The 26,366-nt window shown below is 35.8% G+C and overlaps 4 protein-coding genes and 1 long non-coding RNA gene across 6 annotated transcripts in view; 3 read left to right on the top strand and 2 right to left on the bottom strand.

The window, feature by feature from the left end:
- LOC119069183 (odorant receptor 94b-like) overlaps positions 1-26,366 on the top strand; it is a 416,993-nt gene that overhangs the window by 195,720 nt on the left and 194,907 nt on the right. The gene's annotated exons all lie outside the window — the stretch shown is intronic.
- LOC119069086 (phosphatidylinositol N-acetylglucosaminyltransferase subunit A) lies at positions 775-3,257 on the top strand. 2 transcript variants are annotated; one of them, XM_037172973.1, is made up of 6 exons: positions 775-912; positions 986-1,076; positions 1,136-1,619; positions 1,681-1,883; positions 2,051-2,122; positions 2,495-3,257. In XM_037172973.1, the coding sequence occupies exons 1-6, from the start codon at positions 902-904 to the stop codon at positions 3,155-3,157; spliced, it is 1,524 nt and encodes a 507-aa protein (XP_037028868.1). In that variant the 5' UTR covers positions 775-901; the 3' UTR covers positions 3,158-3,257. The 2 variants fall into 2 exon arrangements, with proteins under 2 accessions (XP_037028868.1, XP_037028877.1); XM_037172982.1 differs by lacking the exon at positions 2,051-2,122.
- LOC119069222 (methylenetetrahydrofolate reductase) lies at positions 3,159-4,959 on the bottom strand. The gene is made up of 2 exons (XM_037173244.1): positions 4,019-4,959; positions 3,159-3,967 (listed from the first exon to the last, which is right to left on the bottom strand). The coding sequence occupies exons 1-2, from the start codon at positions 4,410-4,412 to the stop codon at positions 3,426-3,428; spliced, it is 936 nt and encodes a 311-aa protein (XP_037029139.1). The 5' UTR covers positions 4,413-4,959; the 3' UTR covers positions 3,159-3,425.
- LOC119069473 overlaps positions 7,479-26,366 on the top strand; it is a 57,760-nt gene continuing 38,872 nt past the window's right edge. Inside the window, exon 1 of the long non-coding RNA XR_005086338.1 lies at positions 7,479-7,861. This is a non-coding gene — a long non-coding RNA (uncharacterized LOC119069473). The remainder of the gene's footprint in view (positions 7,862-26,366) is intronic.
- LOC119068955 (beta-D-xylosidase 3-like) lies at positions 12,185-14,655 on the bottom strand. The gene is made up of 2 exons (XM_037172824.1): positions 14,152-14,655; positions 12,185-14,082 (listed from the first exon to the last, which is right to left on the bottom strand). Exons 1-2 carry the CDS (start codon positions 14,622-14,624, stop codon positions 12,261-12,263), a joined length of 2,295 nt encoding a protein of 764 aa, XP_037028719.1. The 5' UTR covers positions 14,625-14,655; the 3' UTR covers positions 12,185-12,260.

The raw sequence follows: 26,366 nt of genomic DNA, 5'->3' as shown, positions 1-26,366 counted from the left end.
TTTAATTTTTTTTTTTTTTGAAAACGCTCATAGTTGAGCCCATACCCACAAAAGATTGATACCCATGAACGCATCACATCTTCTGAACGCAACGTTTTTTGTGAAATCGTGGTGTAATTAACCTCTTTTCTCAACGAAACGAAAACATCAATTCGTTATAAAGTTAAGCCCGAACTTTAGGTATGGTTCCCATTCAACAAAAAGTACTCCATGTGAGAGCCGTGAGCGAGCTGTCAAGTGAACAAAGCAAAAATTGAAAAAAATCTATTTTGTCTCTCACACTGATTACTTTTTTGGTAAGTGGAAAACAAGCCTTAAGCGAACTCCATTTACTCCCCGTTATGAAAATAACAATGGAAAGAGAGAACAGTTTTCACTGTTATTTTGAAAATGGTGAGTAAACGGAGTGTGGTGATTGTTTTTTTATGTAAAATCTTTAGAAGTGGTGTGTTCTTGCGTATCTAATAAAATGGCGATTTGCATGACCTCCCCAAAGTTTACAGCCTTGCTCAGAAACGTCCTAACCTGTTCCTTCAGAACCTTGATTTTCTCATGGCCTTTTGAATAGAGAAAATACGGTTGATCTGCACACATGAGAATTACCTTTTTAGAATCTTATGAAGTTCAGACAAGGGTAAGTAATCCGGGCAAATAGAAAGCCCATTGATATTTCATCTAACATGAGTTCAATGACAAATTTAAAATTCTTCACGTCTCTGCAACTAAACGCAACAGACATTGGGCTCAGTACTTTATGCAATAGTGAAAAAACGAAAGTGACAGTAGTGACAGTGCGTGATATTTGTCAACAAAAAATATTTCAGTAAAAATGGGAGGAATGTAAATATTTGTTTTGACTTGGATATAACTAGAACCATTCCTTGATGGTGACATATTCAAAATGCGAATATGGTAAGCGAATATTGACACAAGCGATCCACAACATTCAGCTGTCATTAACATTTCAACTTACATTGTCTCGTAGCATGGCCTCCGACTTCATGTTTCCAAACATGGGTGGTGTCGAAGAACACATTTTCAATTTATCACAGTGTCTTATAGACAGAGGACATAAGGTGCATTGATTGCGTGGTTCCATTGTACCCACTCATTTTTAAACCCCGAATTCATTTAGGTCGTTGTCATCACCCATTTGTATGGCGATCGTAAGGGCATCCGATACATGACCAACGGTCTCAAAGTTTACTATCTTCCAATAAAAGTCTGTTACAATCAATGCATCGTACCGACTATGGTCTGTAATGTTCCACTACTCCGTAATGTGCTGATCAGAGAACAAATCGACATTGTTCATGGACATTCGGCATTCAGTGCATTGTCGCACGAAGCGATGTTTGTTGGTAAATTGATGGGATTGCGGGTTGTTTTTACGGACCATAGTCTATTCGGTTTTGCCGACCTATCAGCTGTCATCACAAACAAACTGCTGGAAATCTGCTTGTCGACTTGTAATCATTGTATATGTGTGTCGCACATAGGCAAAGAGAATACCGTTCTTCGTGCTAAAGTACCAAAGAAAAATGTGTCCGTTATACCGAATGCTGTAGATACGGCACATTTTACGCCGAATCCAATTAACCGACAAACCGATGACCAGAGTGAGTTCCATTGATTATATTTGTGGAAATAAAAACTAATTAACTGAAGGTCACTTTCCAGTCAAAATTGTTGTGATATCCCGTCTGGTTTATCGAAAGGGTGTGGATTTAATTGCCGGTGTTATATATCGGTTGCGACACTATCCGAATATACAGTTTATCATTGGTGGAGATGGACCGAAACGTGGTCTGCTCGAAGAAGTTCGAGAGCGAGCAAATATGCAAGACCGTGTCACGATGTTGGGAGCCCTGGAACATGCAAAGGTATGACGGCATGATTTATTGGTTTCGTTGGGAATTGCTCATTATATAACGTTGACGGTGAAACCGTTGCATTATGAGTCATTCCAATTTTGAGGATTTTTTTTCGTTTTGAATTTTTTTTTTTAAATTTTATTTTGCTGATTCGGATCCGATACGACGATTTTTAGGGGAACTCCACTGACGAGATGAATTCCCATTTTGAAGATGGGTCCGTGAAGAATAAGTTTGAACTTTCAAATGTAAGAAATGAATAGATCTAGTCGCAGCTACGTTCTTGTTCCCCAACATTGGGCTGGGTTGTGTGCTTTAATAGTTTCGATCCTTGGCTTTTTACACCCAATCAATGATCTGTATATCAAGACGTTACTTAACCGCCTCAGTATTCCCATTCCGCATTCCTTCCGCTGAGGAAACAGTTCATCCCTTGATACGAGTACGTTTTCGCGAAACCCAATTTTCCCGGTGAAGCAGTATCAATTTTGTGGTGGTCTTAGGACGATTGCGATAAGCATATAGTATAGATCCTTGTGAGCTTTTTATCGTTTTTGTTCGTCCTTTTACTGTTCACCGTTAATCGTAATCGAACTCAATAATACCCTCGATTCCGTCAGGTCCGCGACGTTCTTACGCAAGGACACATATTCCTCAATGCATCATTAACCGAAGCATACTGTATGGCCATTGTCGAAGCTGCGTCGTGTGGCCTACAAGTTGTTTCTACAAAAGTCGGCGGTATACCCGAAGTGCTGCCATCCGAATTGATTTTGTTAACCGAACCAACGGTTGAATCAGTTTTAAGTGGTGTGATGACTGCTGTAGAACGACTAATCGCCGAACGTAATGCCCGTAAAGGACAAAATTCTATCACAAATGGGTCGCATAACATCATCGGTCAAGCGAATGGTAATTCAAGTCTTCAGAATCGTAAACAGTCATCGAAAAATCGGTCGCAAAAAAGTCAACCGAAAGTTTTGTGTCCATTCGAATGCAACGAAATGGTGGCCAATTTGTACAATTGGGACAACGTTACGATGCGAACGGTAAAAGTGTATAAGAAGGTGCTGAAGGAAAGGGATCCGCCGTTTGGTGATAAATTGAACAGTTATATGAAGGCGTGCGTGCCATACATGTTGGTTGTGTCATTCGTGTATCTACTGTTAAGGTTTCTAGACTGGTATGAGCCTAGGCATTTAATTGATTTGGCACCGGATTTGAAAATGAAAGCTAAAATTAAGAACCAAAGAAAGCGTGACGGCAACAACGACAAAATGTAACATAAATTCCATTATTTATTTAGCCATACGTGTTCCCATGCCATTGACAGTATTTTCTGCAATTAACTTCAGGAAATAAAACGGTTTTTTTAACGAGAAACGAAATCTGGTTTTTCATGGTTTCGTCAGGCAACGACTCACTGGACTGGACTACCGGACATTGCTATTTTGAATTTTTGTATGAAAGTTACAATTTTTTGGGCCTTTTGAAATTTACTTGCCCGATTGGCCTATTAGCGCTGTGCGTCGCCCGTGTCGTCAGTACATTTTATTTGAAATCGAAATTTGCGATCACTCTATGAATCATAGCGAAATTATTCAAAGTAAAAAAGTGAACTCCCACAGCAGCAGCGGCTTCATCGTCATCTTTGTGAAGTAAGTCATTTAACAATCGGACGGTGCTCTGGACAGCATAGTGTTGAAACGTCTTCGAATCGTCCTTCAGCATTTTGTACATCTGAAATTCTTCTGTGGGAACTCTAATTTTGCATATTCGACACATTGCCAATAATGAATTGAACGTAGATGGAACAAAAATTCCAGGCACTATTGCCACCCTAATTCCCACGTCGCGACAGTTTCTAATGAATTCCTTTATTTTCGCTGATGAGAAGCACGTTTGTGTGATTATGAAGTCGGCCCCAGCGTCCACCTTATCCCGTAAATATTTCAAGTCCATTTCCATCGATATCGACTCAGGATGTTGTTCTGGATAACCAGCCACTGCCAGGGATGTGTTGCCACTCGTATGTTTTATGCGTCGGACCAAGTCAATTGAGTGTCGAAATATCGGGTTTGGCGTGACTTCATCTAGAAAAATGGTTTTTTGAGAGATGGTTTTCCACCATGTCAATACATTACCCCCGCGTAAAGCCAGCACATTTGTAAGTTTCATTTTCAAAAGTTTCTCAATCTTCTCTTCAGTCAACTGGTAGCATGTTAGATGCAGAAGGGTTGGTGTTGATTTTATAGCATTCATCAGTCGAACGCTAGGCTCAACCGAATCATTTTCAGCTTCCAGATTATCCCTAAACCAAGTGACTGATGTAAACAGTGGTTGTACAAGGAAGTCATTAAAATTCAACAACAAACTGCCAGAATGTGATACTTCAATGGAATAGAATCTTTCCTTTGTACGAGTACGTGTTCTAATAAGGTCAACAACCTTAGTAGATTGAGCGGATTTATCCTGCTGTGTGTTAATCACAATGAGAGAAGGCTTATTAGGTTTGCGTTCACCGTTTATTGCATGCATTATATGGATTAGGCTGTGTATAGTATACGTATGAGTATAACACCACTTCCGGCATGTATGTTGAATGAAGTGCTCGAAATGCAAACAAATTCAAGCCCAAAGTTTATATTGCCGAGGGTTTCACTATTATATAGCACTATACATACCACTCACTGTACTCATCCCATTCATATGGTATATCGAAATGATTAAATTTTATCGATTTGCTCGAACCTCTCTGTTTACTCACAATTATTTTAATCTCAGCGTGGCTAACGTTTTTTTTGTATAATTGAACTGTCTGTAATTTATCGAACGAATAATATTTAGTTGTTTGTAAATACAACGTTTTCAATTGGCAAAATTGCTTTCACACCAGCTAACCATTTACAAGTTCAATGATATGACTATTTCAAGTACGTTATCTCAATTAGTTATAAGTTATAGAATGGTATGGACTACACATTATCGCTATATAGACATTTTATAGCTTTTATGAGTGAAATGTAATTGGTGTTTGAAAAGTTTGAAGCAGACTGTGATGGTTATCGATCCATTTTTTATTTCATTTTTTTAAATAGAACAAAACACGGAGAAAATCAGTTAGTGCAGTAAGTATAGTTTGTAGTATTCCTAACATCGTTCTACGTAAATAAGACGAATCTACTAGGGAAAATTACATATTTCCAATTCCCTTCAAACACCAAAATTCCAAAATGTATGAAGTACAAGAATGTCGTAATTTGCACAAATTACGGCAGAAGACATGTCACTGAAATTTCGACATGAATTTGATTCAGCTATTTTTCAGCTAGCTAGATCCTACATACAAACAAGTGTTTATACTTGTCTATAAGGGTAAAATAGTTACACGCACGTGCGTGGTAGTAAATCGTTATTAAAGACGTTTAAGCGGTTCTGTTTGTATGAGCAGCATCAGCTGGGCAGCTGAAGTAAATTCATGTCTAAATCTCCTATCCACATTTTACTGGCATTACCTGTATACACTTGTGTCAGGCACCTTCTCCTCCATGAAGTGCGTATATAATTTATGAAAAATGCAAATTTAAACTTATGAAGTAGAAGATTTCTTTTATCAATATGTGACAAATTCATGTATAAAAGGGGTAGCGGGAGTCTGTGAAATATTACAGGAAAATACATGAATCAAAAGGAGTAACAGGAGTCTACGAAAGTCATAATTGCTATGACTGCCAATGATAATAAATGGATTTAAAAAAATAGAGCAGAGAATACAGTGAACGACATCTCAAATGTCTCACTGTCAAATTTTTCTGAGTATTTTATTGTGTCATTGCAAATTCACAATGACATTCTCTGAAAAAGATGACAGTGAGACATTTGAGATGTCGTTCACTGTAGTTGAGGTAAACTAAATTTTTTATAAGTTTGATTCCACTTGCTTTACCTGCTCATCTCAATCTAATACAAAAACCCTGCTCACACCTCTTTTTCTGGGCTTAGGACCCAGAAGCCATACGAAGACTTATAAACAGTGTCATTGAATAAGGCTGGTACAAAAAGATTATGACTTAGACACAAGTTTGGTTGACTGTAACTGTACATGGGATGGAATATGATCTGATTTTAAAAGAGGCGGAGAAATATTGACACTCTCATAATAAGTTAACTAAAAATGTCGCTTGTACTCCGTACATAAATACGTTTATCACATACGCGCGGTGTTCGGATGTCTATAGTATATTACTTCCGAGGTTCCAAGTTGTGTATTTGATAAGTGAGGTGTTATGTCCCCACTTGTCAAATAACAACTTGAAACCTCGTAAGTACAATGCTTTACGTGATTAGGCAATGTAAATGAAAATGAAATATGTCGTAACACGTAAAAATTTTTATTTTGACAAGTGAGAATTTTTAGCTCGAGCCGAACCGAGTGATGCAACTCAAGTCAAAGAAAATCTCCAAATCGATAACGTATTTGTTACACGCGAAGAATTCAGGAAGTTCCTGGCAGGAATGGAGTGTTACCGCTAGTGTCCAAGAAGTAAAGACAGTCTCTGGGGGTAGGGGTAAAGTGAGTAGACGTTTTATCGACTAGATAAATGCATCAGAAACTTCATGATGTTACATCGCCCAAAAACCACTTACAGGAGAAGTGTGACGCAAGTCTCTTTATCCTACAAAAGAACTGATATCGGCGTGTGCTTACAGCTTCGACACGCAAAAAGAAATGCCAGATGATCAATTTTTGAATCAGTTGCTTACACTATCCTCATCATAGGGAATTTGTGACACATTTCGTTTTGCATGTCGAAGTTGTAAGCATCCGCCCAACCCATATCAGTTCTTTTGTAAGTAGATAAAGGGACTTGCGTCACACTTCCACTGTAAGTGGTTTTTGGGGTAAAACAGTTCTTTGGTAAGTATTACGTCATTTCGACCGAATTTCCATTAGAACATAGGACTTTGCATGCAGAAACTTCATTATGTGAGATTCTGAGGAACCCGCCCTGTTTCAGGATTAGAAGAAATGAAAAACGCTAAACCCTAAATCAACGTGGAGATCTTTTATGACTAAACAGGATCGTGTGAAGCGTTTTAACATTTGATTTCGATGTTAATAGCTTAACTTTTCACAGACTGTAGGAGAATCACTGGCAGAACTGCTTACTTCATTAGGTTTAACATTGTTTAACTATGTTAGAAACCAGCATTCGATTCCATATATTTGTCGCCGTTGTCGTTAACTGATGAAATAGTAATCTTCAAAAAATGTTGTGTTCGTTATGGAATACATGAGTACATTATCCCTGATGACATTATACATGACACAAAACTATTATAAATGACACGACACGTACAACACTTCATATCCACCACGGCGATTTTGTCAATTGTAAGCTGAAAACAATGTAACAATATGAGAAAATAATTTCGCACTATAATAGAAAATCATGTAATCCATCGAGCAATGTTGAATATATTGTCAAATCAAACAACAAAAAAAACCAACAAACCAAACCGAATGGTGTGTACCTATTTCATCTCGTTCAAAAAAGAAAAAGCAGAAAATGTTGCGCGCGCAAGCAGTTGCATTTTCTCGTCTCTTGGGTTCGCATCAAATGGATTTTCATTGAGCTCCAAGAAGGAAAACGTCGCGGTATAGATTACGTGTGTGCGAAAATTCCATGCTCCGACGAATGGGATTTTTTTTATAGTTTGGTAACATTTAATTTTTCGAGCGAATAGTGAATGGAGTTACAGTTTTAAATATAGAAATTCAATTGATTAAGAGTGTCGAAATATAGTTGTGTTGATTGACAGAAAAAGGAACTGAGTAAGAAGCTGCAAAATATCCGTGAATATTTTGCGGTTGTGTGAGTGTTTTAAAAGCATCCGTATCCGAATCGAATTTAATTTTTTGTGTATATACAAGCGGCGAAGGGAAAAACACACTTTTTGCCTTTAACTAAGGATATTTTTCACTGGTAAGTACTTTAATTTGGGTCTCTTCTCCATTAATTTCCCAAGACCGAAATAAAACATTCGTTACTCCATAATGCCTCACTGAAATAACAAAATAAATTTTTTTATTTATTTTGATTTTCAACGTAAATTATGATCACGTAAATTATGCTCTGACCGTACAATGCCATTTGCCACACATAATCTAAACACTAAAAGAGACTTACACTTTTCATTTTTATTTTATTTTTAGATTGGAAAAAGAAATTTCCTCTTTAATATTTTTAGTCTAATATATATATATATACGCTACAGTCTATCCGATTATACGAACCGTGATTCACGGTCCGTTAATATATAATATTCTACACATCAAGCGGCATATTTTTCCGAGAAAAAAAAGTATGCAGCAAACTAATGAGAACTTTTGATATATAAAGCTACTAACATGAGTTGGTGTTTTCCTTTTAGCTTTTCGTCTGTTGTACTTTTAGCAAACACTAAACAAAAATGTATATCACGTTATCTATGTGGCTATTACAACAAAAATTCACTCCATTACAATATTAAAAAATAGGTCACATACATTGTTCAAACGTGCAACCGCTTATTATTTAGACATTTGGACAATTTGCTAATTTATTATTTATCTAAAACTTTTGTAATTGCTGTTGAAAGGTTAGAATGACTAGCCCTTTTAACATCTAGACAAATATTATTGATGACAAAAATAACTGAAAAGCTCGACCTTATGTTTAATTTATATTTTTAATAGTCGCGGGTTCAACTCACGATAATTTTTCTTTCATTCGTTTCTACTGTTTTGCACACGTAACAACTTCCACTTTTGAGTCTAAGCTGACCTTCCTGTTATTCTCCGTTTCACTGGTTTCGTATGTTATTTCAAATGACAAATCAAAGAAATCACAGAAATGGAGTGTACAGGAAAACCGCTTAGTTACGAAGCTATTGACGTGTGTGAAACAGTATAGGAAACCTCCGTTGACCTGCAGAAGCACCACAATTATTTTTTTTCAGAACTTCATTCCTTGGACTCTTTTTTTTGGATGATGATATAACTTCACTTACTTACTTACTTTACCGGCACTACAACCCATTAAGGGTCTTGGCCTTCTACAACACTATTTTCCAACCGGACCTATCCGCGGCTAACGATTATAGGTGTATGACTGATTGAGATTAAGATTATTAAGATTTGAGGCACCATCTGGTTTTTGATCGACCTGCACTCCCCTTCCTCCATCCGTTCCACATGATCGAGCCACCGAAGTCTATTCAGTTTTATGATCCTGACTGTGTCTGGCTCTCCATAAAGAGGAATCTACACATGGCTAAATTGTTGCCTACATTTCGGGGCAAAATTATTATTATTTCAATGATAATTTTAGACTCGCATTCTTCTTGTAAAAAGTACGACCATCGTTTGGTGTTGTGTTAAAATGTGTTAGGTTTCAGTAAAAATTCAAATGTTTGTGGTGATGCAACATAGATGATAAATTGAAAATTTTGGCGTAGAGTGACCTTGCTACAAACAAAATGTCGTAACAGATACTTGTTGTGAGGCTGGTATGGCAAGTTTGGTATCGTTGTAAAGCTTAGACTGCAGACTGATCAGGAAATTTTGTTTTGTTGCAGACAGGGTCAACCTGTGTATTACAGATGAGTCCAAGTTTCGCCGAGGATGGTGAAAATAAAATTTTTCAAATATTGTATAATTCAGATAAATTTTGTAAAATCCATTCTCAGCTTTTAATAGAGCATGGAATCCTCTACTTATATCGCCATTCAAAGAGTTTCAAACTTTCTTCGTCTTGGACATATCACCATTCAAAGATGTCTAATTTTTGACTTAAGCTGGCTGTAGCTACGTGGTCAGGTTGTCGAGGGAAGCCATTTCAACACGAATTAGCTTAGAATTAGTCCATAGATCCGTTGCGATAATAATCTGTATTCAAATTGACTCGTCGGTCCCGCAAACTGAATGTGGTTCCTTATAGTACTCGAGTCCCTCAATATGAACATGAAAAAAAAAAAATCAGAGGTGGTATCGCGACTCTATTTAAGTTTTGTTTAACCTCACCGTGTTTGAGCATTGGTTTCCAAACAACGTTTCCTCGTATTGTCCATTTTAAAAGAATGCCCAGCCAGAAATTGAAATAAAGGAACTGATGGGTTTTGTATGTAATACTAAGCGATAATTTAACCTTGGAGAGATAAAGATAAGGATAAAAAATGGCTCTCATAAATACTGCTCAGATTTATTAATTCGATTGCGATGCATGTCGATTGTAAAAAGTTTACAAAGTAAGACTAACAAGCCGCGTAAGGTAGTAGTTTAAGAACAATGGTAAACTATGTTGAGTGTTTGTCGGCATGAGTATATACAAAGTATACAGCAGTTAGTATAAGAAGAAATCCCCGTTGGTGTGTAGAGGCACCACTTCAGTACTTCTACTTCATTCTTTGCTTTTCTTTTTTTGAATAAATAACTTAACTCTGATAAATGACCATGAAATGTCATCATAGCAGTGAAGTTGGTTCACAAAAAAATAAAGCGTTGACATCAGTAATTGGTATCGGATAATCTGGCACACGGTGCCAAAAGAACGCACTTTTAAACTACGTAAAAGGTGAACTCGCATCTGCAAGTTTATTGCTGCAAATGCTTTTTAGTCATGTCATTGACTTAATGACTCCTTTTACAAAATTTTGGTATCGAAAAATCGTGTGCGAATTCACCTTTTACGTAGTTGAAAAATGCGTTATTTTAGCACCGTGTGCTAAATTACCACACGCCCAGTAATTTTATAACGGAATGTACTAGAACTGTAATACAATCTATAACAATTGAGCTATAGTTTCCAAACAGCAATTCCCTACTGCTTTTGGATCAAAGGTACAAATTTAGGATGTGTGCTAAACAAATCCACTTGACTCAAGTGACTTGAGCAACGATGTACACACAATGATTAAGCGTATAGTCTATAACTATTCAGAAATATTTTTTTTTATTGGAAATGAATGGTAAAAAAAGGCGATCAGTTCAATCACGATAGAAAGATTTGACGCCGGATATGTTTATGAAGAAATTGACAACGCGTTTATTAAACACGTTGTCAAAATTCGTCAATTTTTCGTTTATTTTATAAAAACTGTTTATAAAATAAACGAAAAATTTGTAATTAAAAATATCCGTAAATTGAAATAGTCTCATCAAAAGTGACGCATAAACTTTACTTCTAACTAAATGCCAGGCAAATGGAACAAAAACGAAATGAAAAGCACAAATAATAAATCTAATTATTAACGATGAAAATTTGCTTTACAATCCATCATTAAAATTCAGAGAACTTTCTGTAAATATTTGAAGGGAATGTTTTTTTGCTAAAACAAACAAACCATCAAAATCCGAGCTCGTGCGATCTTGCGGATTTCCACAAACTCGTAGATTTTCCATTGTTTTATAGACCTTTGACACAAAATGATTCCAGGAAAAAGCTTCGAGCTAAATAGTTAACTAGTTGGTTTTTCACATTCGATAAAACTCATATAATAAGAATAACAATACCACATTTGAAAGTGGAAAATTAATTCCGAAAAGTTTTGATTGCATCAGAAACTTTTAATTGCCATAACACACTGTGTTCCGTCACGATTAATTCATTAGATTAATTTAAAGCCAAGCTATTGTCATACATTTTACTTCTACAAAGAGTATGAAGAGAAGCAACTTTTACAATTTATATTATGTGATTCGCAACTAGGACACCAATGGCCTGTACCATGCGAAAGTGGACCATTACATGATAGTTTGGCATGTATGAAAATCGTCCATTACGGGAAGTAAAGTTTTGTTTCATTCCAGTAAAATCTGTAGTAGTCAGACCCTCAATTGCACTAAAAAATAAGTGGAATATACACTAAAAACTTAGCCTACATTCAAAATGTAGGATAAATTTAAGAGCAGGGCCATTACTCTTCATCAATAAAAGTCAACAAGCTATTGATGCGATAAGGAACATATCAACTGTTTATAGGATGAGGCATTTTATAGTTCGCTGCATAGCGAAAAATAAGATATGGCTATCAAGGTGGTATTGATATGAAAATTCGAATTGTGAAGGTATGATAAAGAGACGTTCCTTATCACATGACATGCATTGGGTACATGATAGGGTCAATTTCAAGTTCAATGTTGATGAAATATTCCTTTGAAATATCGTATTTAGGTTAGATTGAAGTTCTCTCTGACGAAGGCACTGTAGGCGTAATGACTGTGGAATATGTAAACTGTTTTACCTCTCAAACTTTGTGTCGCTTTTTTGAAATTTTCACATTTATTTTCTCCAATCCATTCAACAACTTTTCTTATAAGTTCATTTCTGGGCTCACTCTTGACATTTACGTGACAATAATGCTTCTGCTCTCATCTTCAACCATCAGAGTCCATGTACCAGTGATAATCTCAAACTCACCATCTGTATTGGCTAACTGAAACATTCTGTTACTCAAGCAAATGTCAACGATTCTCGTTCCTGAAGGCGGTATGCTGTGAAGCTTCTCAAATTCAACTAAAGTTTTTAATGGACGACCTGACACCCCAGCATTTGGTGGTGCCACGAACCATAGAATCGAATGATCGCCAAATATCGATCCGACATTTCTGACACTCAGCTGCACAGTAACGCAATTACTTGAAAACTGTGAGAATGCAATCTCATTACCCGCTGTAGAAAATGTGTGCTCGAAAGTAGTGTAAGAAAGACCATAACCGAATGGATAAACAGGTTCTCCAGTGTAGAAACGATAAGTACGACCAACAGATCCGCCTACGGGCCTCATGTTCATGTCTTTGATATCAACTTGTCCAAGATATGAACTGTCGTAAAACGTCTGCGTAAGACGACCCGAAGGATTATGATGTCCGAATAGGACCTCAGCAATAGCCTCACCAGCTGACTGACCGATATATCCAGCCCAAACAATTGCACCAACGCGTGGATCATTTTTGTACAGTGACAAATCGATAGCTCCACCAGAAACTAGAACTAATATCACTGGTCGTTGTGCCATGTTCAGAACACGACTAATCAACTCTGGTTGTAATCCGGGTAGAAGAATGTCATGACGATCTCCAAATTCTCCTTCAATCTCTGTATTGATACCAACAAAGAGGATCACTTGCGATGAAGTTCGGGCCAGCTCTTCTGCTTCGTTCAAACGATTCACATCGCTCGATTCAACGTCACAACCCAATTCCCATTGTAAATTTGAAACAAACTTTTGAATCTCATCCAAAGGCACTTTGATTGAAGAAGGAATTCCATGATAATTGCCCAAAAATACATCACTTCCATTCACGTGTGGTCCAATTAAAGCCAATGACGTAAAACTACCGCCAAAGTTTTGTGCATTTAGAGGAAGTAGCGGCGAATTATTTACATTATTTTTCAACAGCACGATACTATCTCGAGCCGCAACCAGAGACAATTCCTGATGATACTGGTTGTCAATGTCTTGCGGTAGAAATTCTTTGTATGGCCTGTTTTCCTCTTTTTCAAAGTAACCCAAACGCATGAGCACTCGGAATCCGTTTTTCAGAGCTGCATCCATCAATGCTTCTGTGACGATGCCTTCATCGAATGCGGTTTGCAAAAATCGACCGAAAAAGAAACTATCTACGAAGCCACATTCAATGTCCACACCGGCATCAAGAACTGCATGACAGGTTTCGGACTCAGTATTTGTGTACAAGTGATCTTCAAAGACATTAACAACAGCACCACAATCAGAAACGACATACCCGTCAAAACCCCATTGACCTCTGATCAAGTCAGTTATATACTCCTTATGAGCCGTGGCAGGTACACCATTTATTGCACTGTATGCCGTCATAATCGATGAGACATTATTCTCAACACATGCCTTGAATGCTGGTAAATATGTATCCGCCATATCTCGATCATCAACAACGGCATCGAAAGAATACCGATCTTCCTCGATGCTGTGCGCTGCAAAATGCTTGCAACAAGCGGACACTTTTAGGAAACCAACTCTTTGTTCATCTCCTTGAAGTCCGTTGATGAACACGCGTGCATATTCTGAACTCAAGAAAGGATCTTCGCCGGGAGTCTCTTGGCCTCTTCCCCAACGTGGATCTCTATAGATATTAATGTTTGGACTCCAGAATGTTAATCCTGCATTACCGGCGTTATAAAAAGCTCTGCAGATTAAAATCGCAAAATTAAATCATTTAATTACAAATTTCCTTCCATAGTCATTCCGCTCATACCTTGCTTCATTGCCAGTTACATTTGCCATACGAAAGAATAATTCCCGATCAAATGAAGACGAAAGACTGATAATTTGCGGGAATACTGTTGAATGTTCTGTTGGTGGTCGGAAATGTGTTCCAAGATTGGGATAAATGTCATTTGCCACCCCATGAAGCGCCTCATTCCACCAATTATAATACGGAAGATCTACATTTTCAGATGCACCAACTGCTCTATTAATGAGCAAGTCTATTTTCTCCTTTATAGTTAATCGCCCAACCAAGTCATCCACGCGCGCATTTATTGCTAAATTTGAATCACAGAACGGCAGTTGTTCATTTTTCGGAAGCTCGCAAGTGTTTACGTAATCATTTATGTTTTCTCCGTTTTCGCTGCCTTGGCGTGTTAACAGCACCGAAAGTACAACGACAACTGCTATAATCACTGCCGCTATCCCAGCAATTAATACAAGTAATTTCGTTCGATTCATTTCGATGACTGATTTGAAAACAAAATATTACCAGCAGCTCGTCATCCACTGCTTACATTGAAATTTATTAGTTATCACTTCAGTGTGTTATCTTAAAGACAATATTCAAGCAGTTAAGCAATCGATGATAGATGCAAAAAATTGTTTTAGTGCCCGAAAACTCTTGCATTCCAATTGGCAAGACTTCGCGATATCACTCCTTGAATGATAAAAATTTCTCATCTGCTGTTTTATCGATACAATTTCTGAGAATATTGGGGTTGTTCGTGTTGAACAATGAACAGCTTTATCGGAAGTGTTTTCCTACTTGAAGAGTTTTTGTTACAAAGTTTTTCGTATAGTTGTCCACCTCTTTCTATGTCATCTGTTATCGACAGCGACGGCAAAAATAAACAATAATCTCGAGCCATATACAGCAAGATAAATGGCAAAGATAATGAAGTAATAGATTTTCTATCACAATATTTTGAAATACTTTTATCAAAAGGAGTAAAAGATTCGATACGAATGCTGGTGGTGGTGTGGCTGTGCCTGAATGGAATATTTTGCTCACACAATGTGTTGTAAAACTCTACTTTGCCTTAACAATTTTCACGTGTTTTACGTAAAGCTTTCCACCTAAGCTCTCGTTGGAGAAGTAAACATTTTTCAGTCGGTGAAGTTATGAACGAAATCTGAATGAGTTGTATTTCACGATTCTGTAATCTCACACTGTTCATGTGATACGTAAATGGTGAAAGATAATTGAAGAGTTGTATAATCACATCGAGTGAAACTAATAAAACCCTATGGTGGAACGAATGACGCCGAATGAACATTTTCTTTGTGTATTGTTAAAAATGTTACCAAAATTTTCGGAACAGTTTTTCCACGACAGAGTAAAGTAAACCAGGCAGGAGCAGACGACGAAAATACATTCAAAGGAGGGACCTAAATTCCGTTATAATCGTTTCATGCATCTGTATTAGTAAGCATTTTGCACCAAAATCATAGGTCTGCTTATCAATTTAGGTCCCTCGTCATAATCGACTGCTCTTGCCTGGGTTACTTCATTATTGACACATAGTTGTGTGGATTCAGAGATATTATCAGCATTAACAGAACTTTGTCATATACAATACAACATCTCAATAGATTGTGGAAATTGCTCTCGTCACTACCGCAAAAATCATCGATCTTTCGAGATAAGAAAATTTGAAAATCAAAGTCATTTGTTAGGAAATTAAAATTTTTGATCCATTGTCCATGAACATATTGTTCGTGTGAAATGACAGAAGAACTACTTGCCGACAGCGTTAATCATCGACGGTCCTGTGAAGTAGTGTTCAAATCCACAATCTTGATAAATCTTCGGTATTGAATTTCCGTGCATAACAATTGCTTTAAAACGAGGGAGCGACTATTTCAGCATCCACAACTGCAACGGGGCTAATTCAAACTTTCCGTGAATATTGTGATACAAACATCAACCAATTATCCAACTATAGATATATTGATGAAAGACTCATTCGGTGTGTAGTACAATAGTCGATTTTAAAACTAATTACTATTTGTCTTCGTTGAGATTCAATTACTTAATAGCTTTATTGGAATAAGAAGTCTTTGCAAAATGCAGCTTCCCGTAATTTACAACACCGGTTAAACATCAAAGCAAATCTAAAATCGAAACATCCCCCATTGAAACGTTTCAATCATTAATTACAAGCCATAAATAAATACTTGAAGTCTGATCCCTGAACTCTCAAAGTTCTTGTAATATTACATCAAATCGAACCGATTCTATCAATTTCAAACAACTTCAATTTGAAGGATATACTTTAAAGCACGTGCCACGTGCTGTTTATGATATTCTTGTACTTTGAACGGAAATTACAATCTCATGATTGAGCATATCGGCTTGACTATAAAAGAACATTTTGTTAAACGTGAAGTAACTTATGAAAAAGAAATCGTGGCAACAAAACTATAATGGAAGATTGTGAGATACGTTCGTTCATCGTAAAGGTAAAGAACTTGCCTTATACGCTGAAAAATCAATAATCGGTATGCACAAACCCGTCAGACAAATTGATTTTTAACATTTTCATTAATTATTAGCATTATGAAACATTGATCATTCTACTGTGAACAACACTTTTGCTTGTAGGTATAGTGGATATGGATGCTTTCATTGATTTATTTAAAATTTTATTTGAATAAACACAGTTTGTGCTATCCATAACATTTGAATTCATTATAATGATAATTTGCATAGGTGGCATAAATTTAACATCGGCACATATGGTAGTAATGCTTTTTCGACTATAATTGAAGCTTCAAATTTTCCATTTAATCGTTGACATTTTTCCTATAAAATTAAGTTTGAAATGACTCACCTGTTGAGGGACAAAACGTAATTGGAAAATTTTTTAATCGTTTCGTATGGAGATATGTGTCACCCCTGATGATTTCTCTGAACGAAAGTCTTTATTTGAAAAAGTAAAACAATTAAGAGGTTCCGAGCCTACGCTGAAATTGTAGCCTACATTTCTGCGTTTCGAAATTTTTGATCGCTGATATCTTTTTACGAGAGCCCTTTTTGAAAAATGTACGACCACATTTTCGAGTAAAAATATGTCAGCTTTGAATAAAAAATAAAATTGTCTGTGAAAGTTCCATGTGCTTTGAGAAAACTGTACCGATGCCCCAAATTTGCATCAAAGGTACACTTTTCTCAAAGCACATGGAACTTTCACAGACAATTTTATTTTTTATTCAAAGCTGACATATTTTTACTCGAAAATGTGGTCGTACATTTTTCAAAAAGGGCTCTCGTAAAAAGATATCAGCGATCAAAAAATTCGAAACGCAGAAATGTAGGCTACAATTTCAGCGTAGGCTCGGAACCTCTTAAAGCATGCAAAAAAGTGTTACTTTTAAAGAAAAAAATGGTTTGTAAGTCATAACTTTATCCACTTGGAAAACCCTTTTGCAAAGGCTTCTCCAAGTGGGATAACTTATCACCCACAAACCAAATTTTCCCTTAGAAGTAACACATTTTTGCATGCTTTTATGGTTTTACTTTTTCAAAAAACGATTTTAGTTCAGAGAAATCATCAAAAAACGAATATTTTTGCGCACAAATGTAGGCTAGAATTTTGCCAAGGGGTGAGGGTGAGCGTTCTCAAACAGAATTCTGACAAATTTTCCGAAATAATTTTAAAGTCGAATTAATTTGGTGGAACATTGTGGGTGTTGTGAAAATGTAATTTTTAAAAGTAATTTGATTTCAATTGTGCAATTCGGTGTTCAATTCCCTGAATTGATGTCCTTAGAAATTCCCTGCAATACGTTTCGTGCTAATTCAGTTGGTGAAATGTGAAGAAAACATTCAGGTAAACAAAAATTCTTGACAAATGTCCGTTTCTGTGCTATGAAAAAGTAACTTTAATCGAAATGTCCCGTTTCTGTGAAGTAACTTTAATCGAAACTGTTGTGAAGATAGTCGTAAGTGACACCACAAAACTGAAATTATTTTGACTGTTAACTTAAAAAACGGTTTTTTGGCGGAAATGCTTTTATTTGAATGTGTGCACGTTTCTCTTAAAAAAAATAGCGATAAGGTCACCACTATCTTTAAAATGTCATCAATTTTTAAAGTTGGCATAGGCTATTTTTAACGAAAACAAAAGTATGGACATTCACGTAACATTCCATATGAACAGTTAAATGAAGAAACAGAACGTGTCGCATTAGTGAATCATTAGAAAAATTAAATTTCGTTACAAATATACCAAAAATCATAGATCTATTCGTAACGGAGCTAAGTGAATGAAACTTCGTTTTTTTTATAACTCGCTAATGGAATCAAAGTATATAAACACTGAAGGTCATATAAATTCGCGAACACATACGGGGTGGGGTGAATATAATTTTTTTAATGTTGTCGAATTCGCTTTGTTAAGTTGCAACGCATGAAAAAAAAAAACTAAACAACCCAAATCCAACAACATTATTACACCAAATGTCACGGATGCAACATATAGCTATTTTCATAATAAGGTAGTAAATGGGATTGTTTTGCGCACTAGATGTGAGATTGCCGATACGAGCGAAGCGAGTTCGGCAACACATCGTGTGCGCAAAACCCCCATTTACTACCGTGTTAACAAGGTTTTATCTCCTGTAATGCCATAATCACCATAAAAAACAAATTTAAAAAATCAAACTAAAACATAAACACGCCATGACACCGTCACTCATTCATATTCCCCACAAACAAAACACACATCTAGTATACTGTCAAGAATTTGTCAATTTTCAGTGCATAAATGAGAAATTATCGAAGTTTTCCGTGAATAAATGTGAAATTATCGAAGTTAGCCGTGCGCAAATGACCATTAATCGAAATTTTCAGTTCATAAACGTACGTTCTGAGAATGACGTGTTTAAATCCAGCCCATTTTGATTCTAAAGGTGACACTCAAATTGTGAATATTATGACATTACAGGAGATAAAGTCATTTTATGTCCAGTATTTTTCGTGATCCCCTGAGCATTGAGAGATTCTTTTGAATTTCGACTGACCGAAATCGGCGCTATTTATTCTGGGACTTTTTTTTATATGTTTGGTTAGGCCTTGGTGGATTTTTTGACATCAGCTTTCCAACGAACCCATACACGCCAGAGTCCTCGCCACCTTTCGGAAATGAAATCCGGACTACGAAACCCCATTTTTCGACTTTTGGACACTTACAACCAGCCAAATATGGAAGTGGAAGATCAAAAATATCTGAGACTGGTTTTGGGGCCTAGGCACCAAGGCAACTAGGCCTATATAAAAATGTCCCGGAAAAATAGTGCCGATTTCAGTCAGTCGAAATTCAAAAGAATCCCTTCAGTATTTATATACTTTAAATTCGCGATTGGCACGTAAGTAGGTGACACTACTTTCTATGTTCGAAAAATTTGAATATCGGACACTCACTGAATTTTGAAAGCCGACACATTTTATGTGTTTTACTTGAGTTTCTCATTCCTCCATATTTTCCACATTTCTCAGATGGGCCTGTAGTGAGTATCCACGGTAGTTTTTATACAAGATTACAACAGTACTCTTGTTGCTTTTATCTATTTAGACAGAGGTCACCAACTGTTAATTATTTCTAGTCATGGTTACATCTATTTATTTCTGATTGTGAATTATATCTTAACGTTTCTGGTCACGATTTTTTCTTTAGAATTAACGTTTTTACGACTTTGCTACGGCCGATGGGACCCATTACCCTAATCATTTCTAGATTAGGTAAGAACTTTTCAATACTTTCGACGCCGGGAGTTGAACCCGGCACATATTGGATATGAGTCCGTTGCTCTACCGATTGAGCTAAATACCTTTGCCATTATAAGTAACCAAAGTAGTCGATACGCCAAGCTTCAAGTCTCTAGGACGTTTTATTTGGTCTAGGCTCCTATAGAAAAACAAACGAACACCCAAACAAACATTAAACTTTAGATAGGGAGAGTGACCGACCGACATTTATATTCACGGTATGTACATAATTTTCGACGTCCAAGCTGAAGGAATCATGGCTCTTGATTTTAAATAGTAAAATGTTGTTATATAATAACTTTGAGTTTGAAAAGTTTGTTCGGCTTCATGAGCTATACGCCTAACTACTACCATATTTCAGAAAACTCATCATAAAGTTGGATACTGGTTTCCATGCACTGATATTGTTAATTGAATTTCAGTCGTGTATTTAATGGGACGATATTATACCCACAATTAACTCGACCCATTTCGTTAGTATAAGTTATTTTTCCCATTTAGTTTTGAAGCACATACAGCAGCACTTGACAGCGACAAGAATTATTTATAAGAATGAAAAAAAAAACCAATCCTTGAAGCTTTTGTGGTGATGTTAGTAATGGAGTACTCTAGTCGAGATTAATAAAATAATTGTTTTCGATCGGGTAAATTTTTGAATTGATAATTTCTGCATAGGCTAACCCATTCTTTATATCTATATATAGACATTGAGTACTGACCTCGGAGTTGGCGAAAAGTACTACATTTTCTCTGCCTGACATTTATTTGAATTACAAATCTTAAAAGTCATCATCAAACTAATTATAAATTTGTGTCAACTAAATTTACAGAATATTATGCTTGAATCCACCAAACCTTTTACTGAATTTTCCATTCCATTTAAATATATTATCGACAAACCGTTCAAATCAAGAACGGAAGGACATCAAAGCCAAATATTTACATTCGATGTTCTGACTAGCTTTTGTATTGAATGGATATGCCGTTCAGTTAATTACATTACGTTCTGGTGCCTTCATTAAAAACATAACTATATAGACGGGGATAAAACATTATTCCATTTTGAATTTAAAAACACGGTTCGTCCTCTTTTAGACAACATCTTGCTCTATAAGTACAGTCAATTGAATGCGTATCACGTACAAATAACTTCTTTTTTTTTAAATTATTTATTATTAATTCGTATTCCCATGTGTAATCATCAGATGGAAAAAGAAGAACAGAACTGTAAGAAACGTATTGAGTGAACATTTTACTCCGGATAATGGATTTGCTGAAGAGGGATTTAGAAAATGTTGACGATGGCTCAGTCATCCCCATACGCCCCATACTTTCTTTTTCGCTAGTCCATCAGTAATTTCTATTCATGTTTTTTCTGAAAACTGGTATATTGTGCTTTGATAAATTGTTGCATGTTTTCCAACAGATCCTTTGACAAAACTATGTATAATGTCGGTAAATATACTCAATTGCAACAAGAACACTCTATAATACTCTCAGGTAAACGCTGAAACCATTTAAAATGTAGTATGTGTTCTTTGAAATGTATATAAGAAATGAATGAAAAATAAGATCAAAGCAGTGCCAAATTGGTTCAAAGATATCTCTATACTATTTTATCAGAATGTTGAGTTGAATGTGCTTTGGGCTTGTTTCATTTTCGTATTTGAATTAAAATGAAAATCGGTTTTTGGTCAATTAAATGGAAATGTATGGACATATGGACGTAACTAGGTGCATCAATTTGTTGATATTAATCATCGTATTAATACTATTCGAAGTCGACTAATGCACCCATATGAGCAGCGACTCTTCTCTTTTTCTATTCTAAGATTTTTAGGATGTCTTTGCAATAACCCGGGGTCGGTATAATGTCAAAGACGAGTCTAAGTAAAATATAATGTCAAGTCAGCGTATAGCGCATGATCTCAGTACTTCAAATTAGTATTAGTATTTCAATCTGTTCAATCTGCTGGCTCTCTCTAGCAACCATATACACATTGTTTCCAAAATTAAAAGTCCTTAAATCTAACAGTGCCCGCTTGTAAATTACATGTTAAAAGTGTATGAATACAGTAGGGGTTTATAAATTTCGTAGGTAGGTCAATTTCGTAAACGTTTGACATTTAATCATTGGGAGAAATGTCAAAAGTTGACTACGACGTACTTACGAACTTAACGAACCATAATTATTTACCCATACTGTAATGAAATTTATAAGCGAACACTGTTCGATTTTGGACCCCCTAATTTTGTAAACAATTATTCTGGATGTTGTATTGCTTCGGACACACCGATCGTTAGACTAATTTTTGAAATTGAAGAGTACAAAGTATGAGAAATCAAATTGAAATTTGGAAATAAAATTTTTGATAATGAGATTCGAACCCGAGACCACTTGGTCTCTTCAATTTCAAAAATTTGTAAACAATGTTTATGCGGCTGATATTTGACTATAATGGTAACATCTTGCTTGAAATAGTGAAGTGTCGAATGGAAAAAGAGAAGAGTCTGATTATATAACGCATGCCGATCAACGCGGCCTGCAGCCATTACAAAAAGTTCGTCAAAGAAATGGTTCAGGTCAGCATGATAACACAACTGTCAAGCCTTGCGAACATATCATATCAGGTTTTAGGTATAAATATTTAACGACTTGACCAGATGTATTTAGGTTGACCTGACCTGACCTTAATTTTCAAAAATTTTCATGAAAATTTTTTCCTAGTTTTTTATAGAATGTTGAAAAAAATGAACTAACTCAAACTAACTGGTTCCACTAAAACGATTTCATTTATTTACCAAAGCAAATAAAATGAACGCCAATGTAACGGATACTATGTACGTACCTACACAAAATGTATAAAGCCATTCTTTCAACATAATTTAACTTCTGCTAAGCTCTCCAAAACTCATTAAATTTCTAAGTATTTCTTTTCGTGAGACTCCAAGCTCCAAAATTCCATTTTTCTTCCGCACTTTCAGTCAATTATAATTACGTTCAGAGTTCTCGTTACTTCTACTGCCGGCTGGATACTTGACTTCCATTATATTGTAATACACACCGACAAGCAAAACTCCACTATTTTAGTAAAATGAATTGTTCAGAAAGGTATTGCCTTCAAACAATGAGTTTTATATGCAGAGAAATATCAGTACAATAATAAACTCTTTGCCTTTAAGTGACGCGGTTCAAGAAGTCTAAAGGTGGAATCTACGTAACAATAGAAAATTTACTATATCCACAAATGCTGCCCTACTTCGTTGCTCTCGTTACCATAATATCTAGTTTCATTCATGAATTGCACGACTAATTGTTTCGTAATTGTAATCGTTTAGGCCTGCGGTCAATTAATAATGTATATTATACCACTTACAATGTAATGTTTAATAGTGGGCATATAAGATCAACCTCTTATATATAAGAGACAAGTTAATTTATCTTTGTTTGCCTACGCTGAAGAAAAATTATATTTAAACGGAAAGTAAATCCTTTCGAGTTACAGTTTCTTTTTCAAACTGGATGCTGCAAGAAATACTGCAAATTATATTCTTTTGTTAAACGAAAATATTATGAAAATCTCTGGTTCTCTTTGTATTGCATTACATTTGCCGAATAAACTTTTCGACAAGAAGAACAACAACAAATTCTCCTCAGTTTCTCGAGTTGTGTAAACTACGGCAAACTACATTTTCTAGAAATTGATATAAGGAATAACTTTACAATAATGTTTCCCTTATTCAAAGAAATTTCACCGACAAAGCATAATATTCTTGCTGAAAATAGACAATTTAGCTCTGATGTGAATAACAGTGCACAAAATGTTTACTGAACATTGCAGGCTTCAAAACATGGTATTTTGTTCGAAAATCATCATTTTTTGTTGATGGAAACGTAATACTTTTACATTCGCCATATCCTTACGACCTAATAACAAAATGTTTACAACAACGTAGTACAATAGAAACTTTTTTCTGGGCAAAAAATATTTTTTTTTGCTTTTTTATTCAAGGTTTTTTTTAACGAAATTACAAGCTTCACAATTGAGTCGTTTGACAAAGACCTTGCAACCTAATTTAATTTTTATCTGTCTAGAACGATAATCTCGAGCTTATCCTTCTAGGGAGTTTTTGTTTATCTCGATATATCTGTTCTCGACAGATAAAATATGATATGCACCTATTGCCAGATTGGTATTTTGACGTGTAGGACATTATTGCCATAGCCGAAGGCGTGGGCCATAATGCCTATACGTCAAAATAACAGTCTGGCAATAGGTGCATATCATATTTTATCTGTCGAGAACAGATATATCGAGATAAACAAAAACTCCCTAGAGGGATAAGCTCGAGATTATCGTTCTAGACAGATAAAATATGATATGCTCCTATTGCCAGACTGTTATTTTGACGTGTAGGCATTATGACCCACGCCTTCGGCTAGGGCAATAATGTCATACACGTCAAAATACCAATCTTGGCAACAGGTGCATAATATATATTAAATTTGTTCAACAAAATTACTGGATTATGCAAAAACGCTGACGGACCAAATAAAACGAATCGACAAACTTTTATAAAACTTAAATTATTCCCTTGACTGTAAGTCAGGATCTTATGCCGGAAAATACCCTAAAATGTTTGTATGAAAGGTTGTATGAAATGTTAAGAAAAACGGAATTGTTTGTCCCAATATTTTGCTTGTAAACACGATAACTTGAGTAATTATCAACCAATTATCAATTTTTTAATCGACGCAGGATTGAATTCCTGAGGTTAAGTTCGAAGATGGGCTATGTAGGATTAAGGATCTGGAAGTTATTCCAGAAAAACAGTATTTTTCACTGTTGGAAATTCAATCAATTGAAAAATATTACATTAATGAAATTTGATTTTGTCGGTTAGTTATATCCAGGTATCACGGTGATAGTTAGCTATCACGGTGTTAGTTGGCTATAGTCAGAGATAGTCAGGTGAAAGTCAGCGATCACGCCTGATAGTGTTCTATAACGGTGATAGTCAGCTATCACGGGAAAGAGTAGCAGATTTCACGCCATGACATAAAATATTTATAAAATTTTATGAAAAACCAATTTCTGAATCGTTATTCAAATGTGTGGAATGACACTAAAAAAACAATCAAACAGAAAACTTTAAAACTCCCACGAGTGTGAAGTTTGGGGCCAGAGCGAAGCGAGTCTCTGTCTATTTATGTATTATTGATTAAAAATCTGGCCGCAAATTTACAAGAAAATAGAGAACAGAAAAAGTGGTTTTCCAAAGAAGTTGTACTCAAGCGAAGGTTTTATATCAGTTATTTGTGATGTTTCGGAAGATTAACAACGGAAAATAAAATGAAATTGATTAAAAATATATTGAAAAAATTATCAGTCAAGGGACCTGACCCGCCCAAAAGGTGGGACCTAGTATCTCATCTACGGCCTTATGTCGTTAAATTTTTCTTCGCAATGCAATGACGGTAATGAAAATGAAGTCTTTCTAGCCTGTTTCTGGCCTGGTATCGAGTATTGTTTTGGCCTGCGTAATTACTCCACTCGCCTTCGGCTCGTTCCGCAAAGCTCACAGCTGCCGAAAAAAAACAACAAACTTACAAGCAATGTCGTAATATATTATTAAGCCACTGTGTCCTATAAAATAAAATGCTTAAAAGGTTGTAGGCATTCAAACTAACAAACAAATGTATCAATCAATTCTAGAGATTTTATTTGTGACTTTTAGTTTTAAGTGTTCATTGTTAGTTATGAACATTTCGCCGAAACTCCCTCATGTAGCTCCTGTAGATCTGTTCGTTTTCAAGAGCAAAATATATTCTATCTATGTGGTATGTGATCCCTGATTGCTAACAAATATCTGTGAATGAATTACATTTCAGTTTATCGATTGCATTATTTTCATACACCATCACCACAGTTCTACTTTTAGCATGAACAAAAGAAATATTCGGAAATGAGTGTTTTTGTTGAAAATTCGAAGGTTTTTTGACGTTGGAAAAATGAGTGGTCGTGCTAGTAGCAGTGCTATGCATACACACATAATATTTTACTAGTAGATTACATTACTAATTAGAATATTCGATAATTTTAACGTTGCGAATTGGCAACGGACTATTAGAATATCTATGAGTAAGTGTTACATAGAAAGCAAATGAAGGAAAAATCATCTTGTCCAGCCGCGGATTTGAACACAGGACCTCTCGATTATGAGTCGAGACCTCTAGCATCAAAGCAACGGGTTGAGATAAAACGATGTTTACTTCGAACGACTTTATGTTGTGTTACATGCTAGATTGAATGTGTAATGTCCCATCATTTGCCCCATTGGTAAGTGATGTACTAATAACTTAAAACAGTGATTAAACGTATCCCGTGCTCCGGATCCACTTCAACCGTCTTTCTTACTTGCTACATAAT

The sequence above is a fragment of the Bradysia coprophila genome, chromosome II (genome assembly GCF_014529535.1).
Source record: "Bradysia coprophila strain Holo2 chromosome II, BU_Bcop_v1, whole genome shotgun sequence".
In the NCBI taxonomy this organism is placed as follows: domain Eukaryota; kingdom Metazoa; phylum Arthropoda; class Insecta; order Diptera; family Sciaridae; genus Bradysia; species Bradysia coprophila.
The sequence above is the reverse complement of the archived record's forward strand: the minus strand, read 5'-3'. Positions and strand labels throughout refer to the sequence as shown.